The sequence below is a fragment of the Phocoena sinus genome, chromosome 6 (genome assembly GCF_008692025.1).
Source record: "Phocoena sinus isolate mPhoSin1 chromosome 6, mPhoSin1.pri, whole genome shotgun sequence".
Lineage (NCBI taxonomy): Eukaryota > Metazoa > Chordata > Mammalia > Artiodactyla > Phocoenidae > Phocoena > Phocoena sinus.
In genome coordinates, this window is record NC_045768.1 from 106,768,564 (window position 1) to 106,784,678 (window position 16,115).

Consider the following 16,115-nt stretch of genomic DNA (forward strand, 5'->3'; position numbering starts at 1 on the left):
TGTGGGTCCTGAGCATTGGCCCCGCCCACTGCCCAAACCGCTCCCATGCTTAGGCCCCGCCCTCCAGCCGAGGCCTTTTCCCCGTTTTGTTTTTTTTTTTTTCTTTCTCTTTCCCCTCCTCCTCTTTTTTACTGTGGTGGTACTGTTGTACCTTCCGGTTGTTGATTCATCTCTATTTTAATTTTTATGTTCTTTCTAACATATCTGTTAGTTTCCTAGTCTAATTTTATTTTTTACTTCATTATTGTTCTCTCTTTTTTTTCTGCCACCCCATGCGGCTTGTAGGATCTTGGTTCACAAGCTGGGGGTCAGGCCGAAGCTCCCGTGGTGGGAGCTCCGTGTCGGAACCACTGGACTAACAGAGAACCTCAGACCCCAGGGAATATTCATCACAGTGAGGTCTCACGGAGATCCTCATCTCAGCACCAAGACCCAGATCTAGCCAACAGCCTACAAACTCCAGTGTTGGAAGCTTCAGGCCAAACAACCAGTAAGACAGGAACACAGTCCCACTCATAAAAAAGGAAAAAAAAAAAGACAGACGGCAAAAAAATATGTCACAGATGAAGGAGAAAGGTAAAAAGCTACAAGACCAAATAAATGAAGAGGAAATAGGCAATCTACATGAAAAAGAATTCGGAGTAATGATAGTAAAGATGATCTGGAATCTCGGAAACAGAATGGAGGCACTGACTGAGAAAATACAAGAAATGTTTAACAAAGATCTAGAGCTAAAGAACAAACAAACAGAGATGAACAACACAATAACTGAAATGAAAAATACTCTAGAAGGAATCAATAACAGAATAACTGAAGCAGAAGAATGAATAAGTGAGCTGGAAGACAAAATGGTGGAAATAACTGCCAAGGAGCAGGATAAAGAAAGAAAAGAATTGAAGACAATCTCAGAGACCTCTGGGACAACACTAAATGCACCAAACATTCAAATTATTGGGGTTCCAGAAGAAGAAGAGAAAAAGAAAGGGTCTGAGAAAATATTTGAAGAGATTACAGTTGAAAACTTCCCTAACATGGGAAAGGAAATAGTCACCCAAGTCCAGGAAGCACAGAGAGTCCCATACAGGATACACCCTAGGGAAAAACACACTAAGACACATATTAATCAAACTAACAAAAATTAAATTCAAAGAAAAAATATTAAAAGCAGCAAGGGAAAAACAAAAAATAACATATAAAGGAATCCCCATAAGGTTATCAGCTGATTTTTCAGCAGAAACTCTGCAGGCCAGAAGGGAGTGGCAGGATATACTTAAAGTGATGAAAGAGAAAAACCTACAACCAAGATTACTCTACCCAGCAAGGATCTCATTCAGATTCGACAAAGAAATCAAAAGCTCTTCAGACAAGCAAAAGCTAAGAGAATTCAGCACCACCAAACCAGCTTTACAACAAATGCTAAAGAAACTTCTCTAGGTGGGAAACACAAGGGAAGAAAAAGACCTACAATAACAAACCCAAAACAATTAAGAAAATGGGAATAGGAACATACATATCAATAATTACCTTAAACGTAAATGGACTAAATGCTCCCACCAAAAGTCACAGATTGGCTGAATGGATACAAAAACAAGACCCATATATTTGCTGTCTACAAGAGACCCACTTCAGACCTAGGGACACATAAAGACTGAAGGTGAAGAGATGGAAAAAGATGTTCCATGCAAGTGGTAATCAAAAGAAAGCTGGAGTAGCAATACTCCTATCTGATAAAATAGACTTTAAAATAAAGGCTATTATAAGAGACGAAAAAGGACACTACATAATGATCAAAGGATCAATCCAAGAAGAATATATAACAATTATGTTTATGCACCCAATACATAAGGCAAATGCTAACAACCATGAAAGGAGAAATCGACAGTAACACGATAATAGTAGGGGACTTTAAGACGCCACTTACGCCAATGGACAGATCATCCAAACAGAAAATAAATAAGGAAACACAGCTTTAAATGACACAATAGACCAGACAGATTTAATTGATATTTACAGAACATTCCACCCAAAAGTGCAGAATACACTTTCTTCTCAAGTGCACAGGGAACATTCTCCAGGATAGATCATATCTTGGGTCACATCTCGGATCACATCTTCAACACCCAATTATGATCAACCTCGGAAAATTTAAGAAAATTGAAATCGTATCAAGCATCTTTTCTGACCACAATGCTATGAGACTGGAAATCAATTACAGGGAAAAAAATGTAAAAAACACAAATACATGGAGGCTAAATAGTGCACTATTAAATAACCAAGAGATCACTGAAGAAGTCAAAGAAGAAGTAAAAAAATACATAGAAACAAATGACAACGAAAACAGGATGACCCAAAACCTATGGGATGCAGCAAAAGCAGTTCTGAGAGGGAAGTTTATAGCAATTCAATCTCACCTCAAGAAACAAGAAAAATCTAAAATAAGCAATCTAACCCTACACTTAAAAAAACTAGAGAAAGAAGAACAAAGAAAACCCAAAGTCAGTAGAAGGAAAGAAATCATAAAAATCAGAGCAGAAATAAATGAAATAGAAACAAAGAAAACAATAGCAAGGCTCAATAAAGCTAAAAGCTGGTTCTTTGAGAAGATAAACAAAATTGATAAACCCTTAGCCAGACTCATCAAGAAAAAAAGGGACAGGATGCAAATCAATAAAATTAGAAATGAAAAATCACAACTGACACTGCAGAAATACAAAGGATTATAAGAGACTACTACAAACAACTATATGCCAATAAAATGGACAACCACGAAGAAATGGACAAATTCTTGGAAGGGTATAATTTTCCAAGACTGAACCAGGGAGAATTAGAAAATATAAACAGACCTACTATCACAAGTAATGAAATTGAAACCATAATTAAAAATCCTCCAACAAACAAAAGTCCAGGATCAGATGGCTTCACAGGTGAATTCTATCAATCATTTACAGAAGAGCTAACACCGATCCTTCTCAAACTCTTCCAAAATATTGCAGAGGGAGAAACACTCCCAAATTCATTCTACAAAGCCACCATCACCCAGATACCAAAACCAGAAAAAGATATCACAAAAAAAGAAAATTATAGACCAATATCACTGATGAACATAGATGCAAAAATCCTGAACAAAATACTAGCAAACAGAATCCAACAACACATTAAAGGGATCATACACCATGATCAAGTGGGATTTATCCCAGGTACACAAGGATTCTTCAATCTACACAAGTCAATGTGATATACCATATTAACAAATTAAGGAATAAAAACCATATGATCATCTCAATAGATGTAGAAAAAGCTTTTAACAAATTCCACATCCACTTATGATAAAAAATCTCCAGAAGATGGGCATAGAGGGAAACTACCTCAACATAATAAAGGCCATATATGACAAACCCACAGCAAGCATCATACTCAATCCCACTACTGGGCATATACCCTGAGAAAACCATAATTCAAAAAGACACATATACCACAATGTTCATTGCAGCACTATTTACAATAGCCAGGACATGGAAGCAACCTAAGTGTCCATCGACAGATGAATGGATAAAGAAGATGTGGCACAATGGAATATTACTCAGCCATAAAAAGAAACAAAATTGAACTATTTGTAGTGAGGTGGATGGATCTAGAGTCTGTCATACAGAGTGAAGTAAGTCAGAAAGAGAAAAACAAATACTGTATGCTAACACATATATATGGAATCTAAAAAAAAAAAAAAGGTTATGATGAACCTAGTGGCAGGACTGGAATAAAGATGCAGACGTAGAGAATGACTTGAGGACACGGGGAGGGGGAAGGGTAAGCTGGGATGACATGAGACAGTGGCATGGACATATATACACTACCAAATGTAAAATAGCTAGCTGGTGGGAAGCAGCTGCATAGCACAGGGAGATCAGCTTGGTGCTTTGTGAAAACCTAGAGGGGTGGGATAGGGAGGGTGGGAGGGAGGCTCAAGAGGGAGGGGATATGGGGACATATGTATGCATAGGGCTGATTCACTTTGGTGTACAGCAGAAACTAACACAGTATTGTGAAGCAATTATACTCCAATAAAGATCTATAAAAGAAAAAAACAATTTGTGGACGTATTTGAAACCTCCATAATAATTAGTATATCTTTTCAGATAACTAACAACGCAAGGTAGTACAGGCTATGTGCTACCCGAGTGATGCAAGTGGTGAGTGCTATGGGGCAACCTAGGCTCAATGAATAACTGTGTTTCCTTGTGCAATCAGGGAATGTTGCACAGACAAGATGAGTCTTGAATTGAATGAAGAATAAGGTCGGAAAACCAGAGAGAATCAGGCAGGCATTCCAGTTGGTATAGACAGAGTGAATCAAGTGGGAGGGAGGTTTGCACCTTAGATGTCAAAGTCCCCAGACTACTCACTCCATGTTACCTCCTCTATTTTCCCATCCACCACCATCCACACTCCCGGCCTCCACCATCTAGGCAGTCTTGGAAGTTTCCCTTTTGCAACATTTGATTAGACTGTGGCCCAGTGACTACTCTTCCCGGCCCCCCGCATTCTTTTTCCAAATTGATTTTAATATCCTGCTTCATCATTGTACACCAGGTGTGTGGGGGAGAGAATGGGAGGAGGGAAGAGACACCTCATTTTTTTAGTTTATCGGTCACTGGATCATGTGCTTGGAACTTTAAAATAGGGTGTGTCCTATATGTTAGAAGAAGGGGATATATTCATATATATATATGCACACACATATATACACATATACATATACATATATACACACATACGGATATCTTGATGGCCAGAGGAATGGACTATAAGAGTTGTCCACCAAAGTACATTCTTACCTTCTTCCTTTGTTACTAGAACTGCCAAGTGTTAGCTGGATCTGTGGTTGCCCAGCTAGAGGACTCTACCTCCCACCTCCCCAACAGTTAGATGTGGCTGTGTGTCTAACCAGGTCAATGGAATGAGGAGAAATGACATGTGCTACCTCTGGGACACACTCCTAGGAGTACTGAGATGTGCACCCCTTTCCTTTCTGCCTTTTTGCTGGGCTAAGATACAGATGTGCTGCCAGGTTCTGGGATGGTGGTTACGTATGTGGATAGCAGTGCTGCCCTCCTAGTCCTGGACCAGTACATGAGAGAAAAAACCAAAACAAAAACTATCTTGTTTCAAATATAATACCTTTGGGTTACTGCAACCTAAGCTGTATTCCAACGAAAAGCCAGGCCTAGTTTTGGAAAAGAGTATTAAATATTCCTTTCTCCAAGGGGCAAGGCAGAGCCATTCCTGAACACACGGGAAAGAAACTTTTGCTATTCTAAGTCAACGTTTTGACCCAACTTAACCAAATACGTAATCACTGTACACTTAATTTGAGCCAATGTAGTGTGAGATATTACGGAAGAAAAGACACGGTCCTGCTCAGTGCTCTATTTCTGGATCGTTACATAATAGAAGAAATAAACTTCTATTTTGTTTAAGCTGATGTATTTTGGGTATTAGTTATACCAAAGAGGATGCTTAGACTGCATCCTAAAGAACATACATTGTTAGGATTTGTTGGAAAAGCAGAGCATAATCACAAAAATAACACTTCAAAGCAGTGCGTGCCCAATGGGGAATATGGACAAAAAAAGACTCTCTCAGTGTGGAGAAGCTCAGAAGGGTTTAGGAGATTCTGAAGAAATCGAAACCTTAGTGATGAAAATGGCATCACTGAAGGCAGGAATATTAATTCTCTCCTAAACCAACCAACCAGCCAACCAAGCAACCAACCTCAGTGTCACTTTTCTCTCAACTATTCTGGTAAAAGAGACAAGAAACCCCTGTTTTATGAAAAAAGGTATTTTTTTCTTTTAAAAATTAAAAAAAATTATAATAATAAAAGTAACACAGCCACGGGAATACTTGAGAACACTGTAACAATATGTACCATTTCAAACCAGAAGTTTAAAGAAAGTGAAAACCAGTCAACCATTACCATGAACAACAAAACTGCAAACATTGTTTCAATTTTTTTTCTAGTCTTTCTTCAGTGGGTGTGCAAGGGGAGGTGTACACATTACTATACTGTACTACATACTACACATATACATACTGTAGCCTTGTTGAGGTTTCTTAACATTACGTAAGTACTTCTCCTTGACATGAAAAATTCTTCAGTTTTGTGTGTGTGTGTGTGTGTGTGTGTGTGTATGTTTGTGTCACGTGGGATCTCAGTTCCTGGACCAGGGATGGAACCGGCGCCTACTGCAGTGGAAGCGTGGGGTCTTAACCACTGGACTGCTGGGGAAGTCCCCAAATTCTTCAGTTCTTAATTTCATACAATCAACCACAAAACATAGAAAAAGAAAACACAGACTATTTCCTTTGACAGAAGAACGATCTTACGACCTAGAAGGGACACCTTGTAAAGCTTTCAGGAAAGGCCTGTAGAACCTACTTCGTATAATCTCCTGGCAAAACCAAATAAATCGGAAGTAAAAACCGAGGCACACTACACAGACAGAGCCCGTATTACAAAACAAACACTTCGACCGAGTTTTTTTTTTTTTTTTTTTTTTTTTTTTTGCGGTACGCGGGCCTCTCACTGTTGTGGCCTCTCCCGTTGCGGAGCACAGGCTATGGACGCGCAGGCTCAGCGGCCATGGCTCACGGGCCCAGCCGCTCCGCGGCATGTGGGATCTTCCCGGACCGGGGCACGAACCCGTGTCCCCTGCATCGGCAGGCGGACTCTCAACCACTGCGCCACCAGGGAAGCCCTCGACCGAGTTTTAATGTTACCTGTCTGGCCATATTCTACAATACAGTAGGTCTAATCCTCCTGTCCTCAGGTTACAGTCCAGACCACATGAACACAAAGAGGTAACTAAACAAGACAGAGAGGTAACTAAATCCACTGGGGAGGTTGGCTCAAAGCCTTCTCATTTCTCTGGGTGCTAATCTGAAGTTCCTTCCTTCATGAGACTATCCGCCCACTTTGGCAGAACATTCGTGTAAAACCAAAATTTCACATATGCAACTCCCAAGTCACCCATCTGCCTCCACCCACCTTATTTTGGGGGTTGAAAATCTGTCACAGGAGCAAATGTTACGTCCCATGATTTGAGAGCCAAGAATGATCCAATAGAACGCTTAAGTTCACCCGAACTGCGTTAATGGGGTATCAGTGCCTTGTTCCTATTTTTCCCCCTTGTGTTTATCAGTATATTATTTCTATGTGTGTGCATATATGTGTATATAAAACATTATATTGAATTATCTTTCCTATTCTTTTTGAAAATTGTGCTTAGTTTTCACTTTGGATAATCATCTTTTTGATAATTTATCATCATAATGGCTCCAGTGGAAACAGATATAGTTACTAGTTTGTAAGGTAGGTAGTCTTACTGGGCACACCGAGCAATTGTTAAGGAGGTTGTGAAACGCGAACGAACTTCAAAGTCAAAAGCCGGGCATTATTTTTTTGGCCCCTGCCGCTTCACGTACTTTGTACCGCCATTACTACACTTGTCTTCCGCCCGGGAACTTTGCACCTAAGGGGAGCAAGGAAAAGTCGCAGGTGCCTTCCCGGACCCGGCCCCACGCCAGGGCGAGAACACGCCCTCGGTCCCGGCCCGCCCGGCACGAGGCTGAGGTAATCACTCGATTCCGGGGCGGGGGCAGCACAGCCCGCCGCGTACGTGCCCCCGCTGACCCGCCCGCCTGCCGGCCGGCCAGTGCACCCAGCTCCCGCCGCCCCGCGCCGGCCGCCCACTCCGCAGCGGCGCCTCGGCTCCCGACCGCGCCGGTCCGCCCGGCGGCCCCTAGTCAAGCCACCCGCCCTTGCTCGCCGCCACCAGGACGGCCCGCCAGCTCTTCCAGAGCCTCTTCTCCGTCCGGAGAATGGGTAACTCCGCCTCCAACATCGTCAGCCCACAGGCGGCCCTACCGGGCCGGAAGGAGGCGATCGCCGTAGCGGGTAAGGACGCGGGCACGCACAGAGGGCGCGGTCGTCGCCGCTACGCACGCGCATCCTCTGGCCGCCAGAAGGGAGCCGGGGGCCAGCCTCGGGAGGGTCGGCAGCCGGCGTTCTGCGCAGGCGCGGAGGGCGCTGGCAGGGGCGGGGGCCAGGGGTAGCTACTCTTTCTTTGTTTGGGTTCTCACCAGCTAAAACAACGCGAAACACGTTGACTGGACCTACTACGGTGGTATAATTCACCTACAGTGCAAATACCCCGGCGGCTTCAAACTTCGGGCGGGAAAAGCACTGACCCAATTTTCGCCCTTTCCCACGGTGTGCATCCCCTTTCCTTTTGGCACCGGCCGCTGGGATGCAGGCCACTTGCAGCGGTGCTGCGACGTTGTGTTGTCACTGGAAGCAATGGAATGGTACAGAACGATGAATACTGCAGTTTTGAAATTGTTTCTCACTTCACTGTTCTGGTTGTAGGAATTATCCTCAGGCTACCATTAGCCTCCAGGACTGCCCGGTTTCCCCCAGTTGGCAGGAGCTGCCCCTGGCCCTGTGCTCCCGGGTTTGCCTGTGTGTGTCAGCCATGCAGAAGAGCTGTGCTTTCCAAACTTAAAAATAATTTTCCAATCTCATACCAATACTTCTGGAGAGTATAATAAAAAATATATAAAATATAATAAAAGTGAAATGCAAGAAAAATGAATAAAAATGAAATGCTAGAAACTGCTCTAAAAGTTTCGAAAGCTTAACTCTAATTTCTGTCTCAGCCCCATAGAAGGTCGCAGATAGCACGTGTCCACCAACCTGAGGACCATACTTTTTGAGAAGTATTACCTTGGTGCATTGCTTCTCAAAGTGTAGTCCCAATGATATCTTTTAAATACGCCCTTCCGGTGATACTAATGCACTCGGTAGTTTGTAAACGGCTGCCTTAGAGGTGTTGGAGGATAAAGTGGTGATTAATCTTTTACATATGGCTCGATGCCAAGATAAATCCTGCGTTTACAGTTTTCTAGGGATTCTTCCATCTTTCTTTTCCTTAAAGAATTGTTGAGTATATATAGGAGGAGGTCGTTCTGAGGGTCTGTGTATCATACACAATACTCAGTATGAGAATGGAGAAGGTAGAGGTCTTTGAATTTGAGGCAGTTTGGGAACTGATGCTGTGTGACCTGTTTCTCATTCACCTACATTAGCAGTTCTGTTTCCTATGTCTCACATCACTTCACTCCCAGCTCATTGATAGCCTTAAAAAGCTTATTTTATTTTTGACTCAAATTCAGAGAATGAGTTTCGGAAAAAAAAAAAAAATCCAGATGATCTTTAACTCTGTCTCTGAATTACATAACCCCATTATCTAAACTTTATCTTGAAAGAGAATTCTCATTTAACAAACTAGGATTCATAAATGGATATTTAAAGGCAATACTTCTCAATGCTGAACTTTCCCAGCTTGTATGAAACTTCCTCTTTACACACTACAGTGTCTGTGGTATGTCCTCCTAGACATCTAAAAACAAACAAACCAAAAACTCCTGATCAGATTTCCAAACTGGTTCAAGGTTAACACTGACCACAATTTAGTTCTCCTTTATCTTAACCAAAGTCTTCCCACTCAGTTCTTTAGTATATAAATGACACTTCTGGTAAAAGATTAACATGACAGAAACAAGCCAATGATTTCTTTTTCTATCCATCTAATAACTCTGACTGCAAAACCTCAGGACTTGGTTCTTGTCCAGGCTCTTCTGCCTTTTTATATAGCCATGCATACATTGCTATATCTGGACCAGTGAACTGTTTTCTTTGGTGTAGGGCCAAGCCTATAAGGCACATGTCCTTTTTGTTCAGCTGTTGTAACTTCCACCCCCACAAATACTTAAATTTTAGATTGTGGCCTTTTCTATCTCTACCCCTGCTACTGCTGCCTTGACAGGTTGCCGAAGGTTCTGATTGGCCCAAGAAATGGGCAGTGTTACCTCTTTGGTGGGTTTTCAGTGGCTGTAAGATAGAAGCTTAGGGACTTAATATTATTGTTTTGAAAGTTAAATTCATCTCTACTCCAACCTCCAATCTGTTTAACAGCTTTTCACCTTTCTGTATTACCTCTATGTCTGTTGTTATTTGCAACCTACCCTTAGTTAATTTATAAAGGTAACATGGTTTCAGGAAAAATACTAATGATATTTTTATTTTGTTCTAGAACAGGATGCACTAATTTAAAAAATTCATATGGAAAAATAAGCAGGAATAGTTAATGGTAACTGTAAAAGAAGAACAAAGAGGGACAACTAGCCCTTGCACATAGTAAAAGTGAAGCTTAATAATTTAAACAGTGTGGGACTGGTCCATGAATAGATAGGTCGATAGAAAGATCAGAAATTCTTAAATACGTACGAGAATGTAGCATATGGTACAGGTGACATCTCAAATCAGTGGGGAAAAGATGGAATATTCAATAAATGGTTATGGGACAACTGAGTAGCCATATGGAAAACAAACAAACAAACAAAAAACCAAAAAAAAACCCCACCAAAGTTGGATCTGTACTTCACATCTTAAACCAGGATAAGCTCCAAAAGATATATGTTGATAATAACTCACTCTTATTGAGTGTTTACTATATGCTGGACACTGTAGTAATTGATTTACATTTACTAATACGTTTAATCTTCACAACAACCTGAGGAGGTGGTAACCTGTTACTATCCCCACTTGTAGGTGTGGAAACTGAGGCCTATAGAGTTTAGGTGACTTATACAAGGTCATATAGCTAATAAGTAGTGGATCTGGGATATGAATATAGGCAGTTTGCCTCTAGGGTTTGTGATCTTAACTACTATATGTACTGTTTTTTCATTTAGTTAAATGTAAAAAATGAAATAATTTAAGGATGAGCAAGGGAGAATTCCTTTAGAAAGGAAAGCCTTTTTAACCATGACTTGAAAATCAGAAGACTTAAAAAACTGATAAATTGGATCACAACAAAATAAAAATCTTCTGCAGGCAAAAATTACCGCAAGCAAATTCAAAAGACAAACTGGGGTAAATATTTGCAACTCATATCGTAGGTGAAGGACTAATCTCCCTAATATATAAGAAGCTTCTAGAAGATAATAAGAAAGCACCAACATCCATTAGAAAAATAGACAAAGGTTATGAGCAGTTTACAGAAAAGGAAGTATAATTGGCTCTTAAACATATAAAAAGATGCTCAGCTTCATTCATAATGAGAATGCAAGTACCATTTTTCAGACTGGCAAAAATCCAGAAATTTGATGATACACTTTGTTGGTAAATCCTTAAGGGAGAAGACACTCTTGTACATAGCTGGCAAGAATGTAAATTGGCTCAACTCTTATGGAAGGCAATTTGGCCATATCTGTCAAAAATTTAAATGTGTATACCTTTTGACCCAGGAATTCAATTTCTGGGAATTTATCCTACAGATATACTTGCATTCGTGCCAAATGATGACTGTACCAGGTTATTCACTGCAGCTTTTCTTGCAGTAGTCAAAGATTGGAAACAACCCAAACGCCCATCAATAGGGGCTAGTTAAATTAATTATGGTTCATCCTCACAATGAGATATGCAGCTGTAAAAAAGAACATGGAATATCTATATGAATGGGTATGGAGAGATTGCCAAGCTATAGTGTTAGGTGAAAAATGCAAGGTCAGAACAGTGTTATATGTTAACTTTTGTGTGAACAGGGAGGATAATAATAATATTTATGCACAAAGAAACTTTGGAAGGATAGATAAGAAAGTAATGGCCACGGAGAGGGCGATGCAGTGAGCTGATGGTGGAGGGGAGACACAGGTGGGAGACTTGACTCCGTGCTTTTTTTAAACTTTTGGTTCTTATAATGCGACTGCATTATTGAATTAAGTAACTCCACTTTGAAGATGATCTCTTTCTGCTGTTTTTAGTCTAACTGACCACCTTACTATATCATCTTTTTTTCATCCCTATTTCAAGTTCTTTTTTTTCCTTTTTAAATTTTGCTCTTTTTCATGTCAAGTTCTGTTTTTCTTCCCCAACTTGCTTTTGTAATCAAAATCCACATTTTGGCGTGATTTAAAAATCTAAATTTAGAGGGTGAAATTGGAATAAGTTAATCCACATCATTTTACATTTCATAAATATTCATTTTTATTGAAGTGTCAATTGTGGTGGCATCATTTATACAAAGAAAAGATCCTTGGGGACAAATTCCTTCCACTATTATGTAGAAGGTATTATGTGTATTTCTTTTATTTTGAGTGATGTACATAGACTTTTAAAAGAAAATCATGGAAAACAATTTTCCTTTTAGAAAAATTTTCACCAGTGTGTGATTAACTTCTAAACTGTAGGACACAGAGCTATTATCTCTCCTCTTTGCATCCTGTCTAAAGCTCTTTATTTTACCCTCTGTTTCAGAATCCTCAGTACTTTCCTGAAGTCCCTGGGATAAGGGTATTCCATATCTCCCACCATCTGACCCTTACCTTCCCAGCCTTTTTTCCTACTGTGCCCCTATAGGACCCCATCTTCTGGCTAGCATGTGTTTCAGTGTTTTGCCTCTGGAAACATTCATGTGATTTTACCCAAGTGGGTTCCACACGCTAATCTTTTCATTTAGTCATTCATTAAATGTTTATTAAATGCCTGCTTGGGTAAAATATTGTGATTTCCATATATCCTTATCCTGCTCTTCCTCAAAACTTGCCCTGCTTGAATTCCATTTCTCCTATAAACCCATGCCTTTCCTCTCCAACCTAAGCAATCCCTTTCTTCTGTACTAGACAAATAATTTTGAACTAATTTATGAATCCTTCTATCAGATCTTGCATTGCTACTTGTGGTGCTTTTTTGCTACCCAAGTTATTAAATCTCTGTCTTATTGTATTAGGGGCGGGGTGGGTGTGCAGCTGTTATCACGAGACCTTTAGCGCATCAGTTAGAGGTCCCACTCCGCCAACAGTCAGCCTGACACTGGTCCTCAAGGCAGACAGTGCAGTGAGAGGCCGATCGTGGCTGTTTCCCCGGAGCCCTCCAGGCCCTCCGGCCTTGGGGCTGGCGGGTGAGCTGGGGGCTCAGGGACAGGCTGAGGGCTATGTCCCGCAGAGCCCCACAGCCCATGCCACGGCTGCCTGCTGGCCGGGCCCAGGCCTTGAGGCAGCAGCGAACATCTCCCTCATCCCCACCTCTGCTACCTAAAGGGGGTGGCTGTCTGCATGGGTGGCAGTCCACGGAGGCCTCAGCGACTGGAGTATATGGACACTGCCATCAAGGTAACAGCTTCAGCCAGCTTCAGCCTCTCTGTTCAAGTTTCAAAAATTGGTCCAGCTGAGATCAGTTGTCTACCCCTAGGAGGTGGCCATAGGTCAGGGTTAAGTTGCAAGGACATAGCACAGCATTACTTCAGGTCCACCTCTGTGGTTGGGCTACTCTCAAAGAAGGGCAGTTGTCGTGAGCTAGGAATTCACCTGATGGGTATTTGCTACAAGAGGTATTACATTGATCCTACACAAATGATTCTCTCCAGTTTAAATGCAAAGCCTGAGGGCTGGCTGGATCCTGGGCGCCTTGCCCCGTCAGTGATGACAGCTGGGCAAGGTCTGGGGACCTGGCCCCGAGGGCAACGCCAGCTGAGATCTGACTCTTTAGCCCGGCCTGGGCACTGGCGGAAGGACCCAGACTGGGTGCTGGACAGACGCTCCCAGGCAGGGTAACTGGCCGGCGCAGGGACCCCCACTCCTCTCAGCCAGGGCCTGGACCTCGGAGGGCGAAAGTTGAGCCTTGGGACCTTGCCCTCTCTTGTCAGGACAGAGAATAACATTTGTTTTGGTGAAGGTTTACAGGAACATCGTGACCTGACGTGACCCAACCTCAGGAACAAAGGATCTGACACCAAGAAGTTTCGACAGCTAACCACGCGCCTCCCTCACCTTTCCTATAAAAAGGCTTTGCTGAAAGCATTCTGGGAGTTCGGGGTTTCTAAAGCCTGGGCCGCCTGTCTCCTTGCATGGCCCTGCAGTAAGCCTTTCTCTGCTCCAAACTCTGACGTTTTGGTATTGTTTGGCCTCACTGTGCGTCGGGCACGCAGACTTGTGTTTGATAACGTTATCTCCCCATGAGTGTGAGCTCCCCAGAAGAATGTCTGTCCAGAGTGGGGAGCCATGTTTCACTCCTTAAAGGGAGGGGCTGGACCATGTTTGATACTTATTTTATCCTGTAGTGTGTAGCACTTCACAAAGGGTACTGCCTGCCTGCCTCAGACACTCCGTAATGTTTTGTGGATATTGGGGGAGAATGTGGTTAATGCCTGAGAACAAAGACCAAAAAGGTGGTTTTTTTATGTGACCATCACGTGACCAATGGTGACCCAGAGAAGCTAGCAAAAGCATAATATGTTTTATCCATGGGGTACATATTCTGAATTTTTTTTCCACTAGTGGTGGTGGATTTGTGCTGATTTCAGGATTCCCTCTCAGTCACTCTTGTGACCAGTGGTAAACTTTTCGACTGGCCGGGATGAATGATGGGAAGCCCCTTGTCTTCAAATCTCTGAGCAGGGACGTGCTAGGGCCCTGCAGCAGCGGTGGGGAAAAGGGTGTCATGCTCAGCACAGCCCTTGGGGGGCCCCATCCTGCTCCCCTCTGGTTCAGGGGACACAGCAAGCCCCTGTATCAGCTGGAGAGGGTGGAGAGTGACGACAGCTGGGTGAGGAGACTCAGCCTGTGACATGGGTCCCAAGAGAGCCAGCAGCCTCCAGGCCCTCAGCAAGGACCAGAGTGAAGGCCTCTTTGCTGAGCTTGGTCTGGCCCCTTCACAGACCCCAGTGGCCTGGGAGCCATCCCCCCTGCTGCCTTGGCAGATGACCAGGCCCCTTCTCATACTACAGCAGCTGGCTGTAGCCCCTGCCATCCTGTGTCAGCCCAGATCTCGAACTCTGGCACTGTCCGAAAGACTGAATTCTGCAGAAGATGGTTTCAGGCTGTCAATGTGAGGAAGAAAAGTTGTGGATCTTCTACATCCTGTTCTTTCATCTTTCTTCCCTCATAAATCTGCAGTTTGTCTGAGAGCATCAGAATATCTAATGTTTTATGAAATAGTAGCATTAGAGTACAAACTACTTCAGGGCAGGATTTTGTCTTATTCTTTGTGTCTGGAACACAGTAGGTTGACAATAAATATTTGCTGAATGACTGTAGCATATTATGTTGTGATCCCTTTGATGGGCAGGCCCCTCAAAGGCATACCTGTGTTGTGATACAGAATAGATAGTCAATAGCTGTTTGAATGGGTTCTAGGTACTTTCTCCATAAGCATCTTAGCTGTAGACATCTTTGCTGCAAGCATTTTTTGCTGCAGAACTAACTGGCAGTTTTGCTGTGAAAGATTAAATAACTGGTTGACAATTTTTGGTTTGACAGTTTGGCTTTAACTGGTTGAAATGCGTTAGCATTTCTTCCACTTAGTGACATTATTGATGGCTTTACTGAGCTGACAGATGACAGTGATTTGCCCCAAGAGTAGGTTTTTTAGTTTGAAACACACTGCATTGGAGGAGGAAGAGGCTAAGGACCTCAGAGGTGCAGAGTTGAACCCACGTTTCCCATAGAACTTTGGAACATCTATCAGTGGACATGTGCCAGCATGCTAAGAACACACAACAGAGTAGAGGCTTTCACAAGGCAGCACAGAGCTCAGTTACAAATGCTCATGCTAGTGTTTGGAAACTGATACCTCTCTTAATGAAGGAAGAAATTTTAGTGAAAATTTGTCTGATGCTGAACAAGGAAATGAATCAACAAGCAAGAATAAAGTATAGAACGCAATGAATGAAAGACTTGGAAGACGAGTTTTCAGGTACAACCCACAAAGTAAAATCAGTTATTTGGGCAGTATCGCCATGAATCTACACTTCTCATGTTTTATTACGTCCTTTTTAATGTCCCTCTTTTATTTTTCATTATTTTATCTTTCAGGGCAAAATTGCCTTATGTCCAATTAGTTAACCCAGTGGAAATGTTTGTGGCAAAAATGCATCGGGGGTTTCCTTGGTGGCGCAGTGGTTGAGAGTCCGCCTGCCAGTGCAGGGGACACGGGTTCGTGCCCCGGTCCGGGAAGATCCCACATGCCGCGGAGCGGCTGGGCCCGTGAGCAATGGCCG

The 16,115-nt window shown here is 42.5% G+C and overlaps 1 protein-coding gene across 2 annotated transcripts in view; it reads left to right on the forward strand.

Annotated features, from left to right (window-relative positions):
• Positions 1-7,520: 7,520 nt before the first annotated feature.
• MSRA (methionine sulfoxide reductase A) overlaps positions 7,521-16,115 on the forward strand; it is a 376,781-nt gene continuing 368,186 nt past the window's right edge. For both annotated transcript variants that reach the window (XM_032636338.1, XM_032636339.1), the window contains exon 1: positions 7,521-7,954. In XM_032636338.1, coding sequence (XP_032492229.1) covers positions 7,879-7,954 — 76 coding nt within the window. In that variant the 5' untranslated portion in view covers positions 7,521-7,878. The remainder of the gene's footprint in view (positions 7,955-16,115) is intronic.